Source organism: Trachurus trachurus, assembly GCF_905171665.1.
Source record: "Trachurus trachurus genome assembly, chromosome: 2".
Taxonomy (NCBI): Eukaryota; Metazoa; Chordata; class Actinopteri; order Carangiformes; family Carangidae; genus Trachurus; species Trachurus trachurus.
In genome coordinates, this window is record NC_139914.1 from 13,184,407 (window position 1) to 13,185,466 (window position 1,060).

Genomic DNA, 1,060 nt, shown 5'->3' on the forward strand with positions numbered 1-1,060 from the left:
GTTCCAAGTAGAGGTTTCCTCCAACTCTGGATACATGATCATGATGACTGGGCTCAAACTTTTTCTTTTTCTCTCCCCTCAACTGTGCTGCACTTTGATCGCTCGTGCAGGTGCATGCTGGGTATGTGACTGCCTGGAGTTTTGACATCTGATGAGCTTGAGTTGGACTTCCTGGATTGTTTGTCTCTCATGTCCCGTGGATATTATTATTAAGGACCGTTGTTTGAATGAATGCGACGGGGCTGATCTGATCTGAAACGCCCGGCCAATGGGGGCGTCTCGGCGGCGGCGTGCGTCATCGTCATCGCTACATCCTGCAGCTTCCTGTGGAACGCTGTGGCTGCTGTCCGTGGTGGTGAGCACGACGACGTACGCCTGCCCCAAGACCTGCCACTGCTCGGAGCGGAGCGGCATGGTGGTGCAGTGCACGTCGCGTAACCTGGAGCACGTCCCGTCCAACCTGCCCCGGGACACCGTCGTCCTCTTGCTCTCGTCCAACCGCATCCGACACATCGACGGGGAGGTGTTCGCCGAGCTGCACCGCCTCAGGGAGCTGGACTTGTCCCACAACGCCATAGAGAGCGTGGAGGCCGGCGCCTTTCGGGGGGTCTCGGACGGCCTGCGGGTCTTGGATTTGTCCAACAACCACCTGAGCGGTCTACCGAGGGACACGTTCGGGAAGCTGCACGCCCGCGTCCGCCTCTCCCACAACCCGTGGCACTGCGAGTGCTCGCTGCAGGAGGTGCTGCGGGAGCTGCGGCTCGACCCCGAGACCGTCAACGAGGTCAGCTGCAGCACGGCGGTGCGCGACGAGTACGTGGGCCAGCCCGTGATCCAGGTGCTGGACTCGGGGATCAACTTCTGCACCTTCCACCACAAGACGACGGACGTGGCCATGTTCGTGGCCATGTTCTGCTGGTTCTCCATGGTGACGGCGTACATCATCTACTACATCAAACACAACCAGGAGGACGCCCGGCGCCACATGGAGTACCTCAAGTCTCTGCCCAGCACGTCCCACATCAGCAAGGACTACGACACGGCCAGCAGCGTCTTCTAG

The 1,060-nt window shown here is 60.2% G+C and overlaps 1 protein-coding gene across 1 annotated transcript; it reads left to right on the forward strand.

Annotated features, from left to right (window-relative positions):
• Positions 1-268: 268 nt before the first annotated feature.
• LOC310998261 (leucine-rich repeat-containing protein 3-like) lies at positions 269-1,060 on the forward strand (the record flags this gene model as incomplete). The annotated part of the gene is made up of 1 exon (XM_083988225.1): positions 269-1,060. The coding sequence occupies one exon, from the start codon at positions 269-271 to the stop codon at positions 1,058-1,060; it is 792 nt and encodes a 263-aa protein (XP_083844351.1).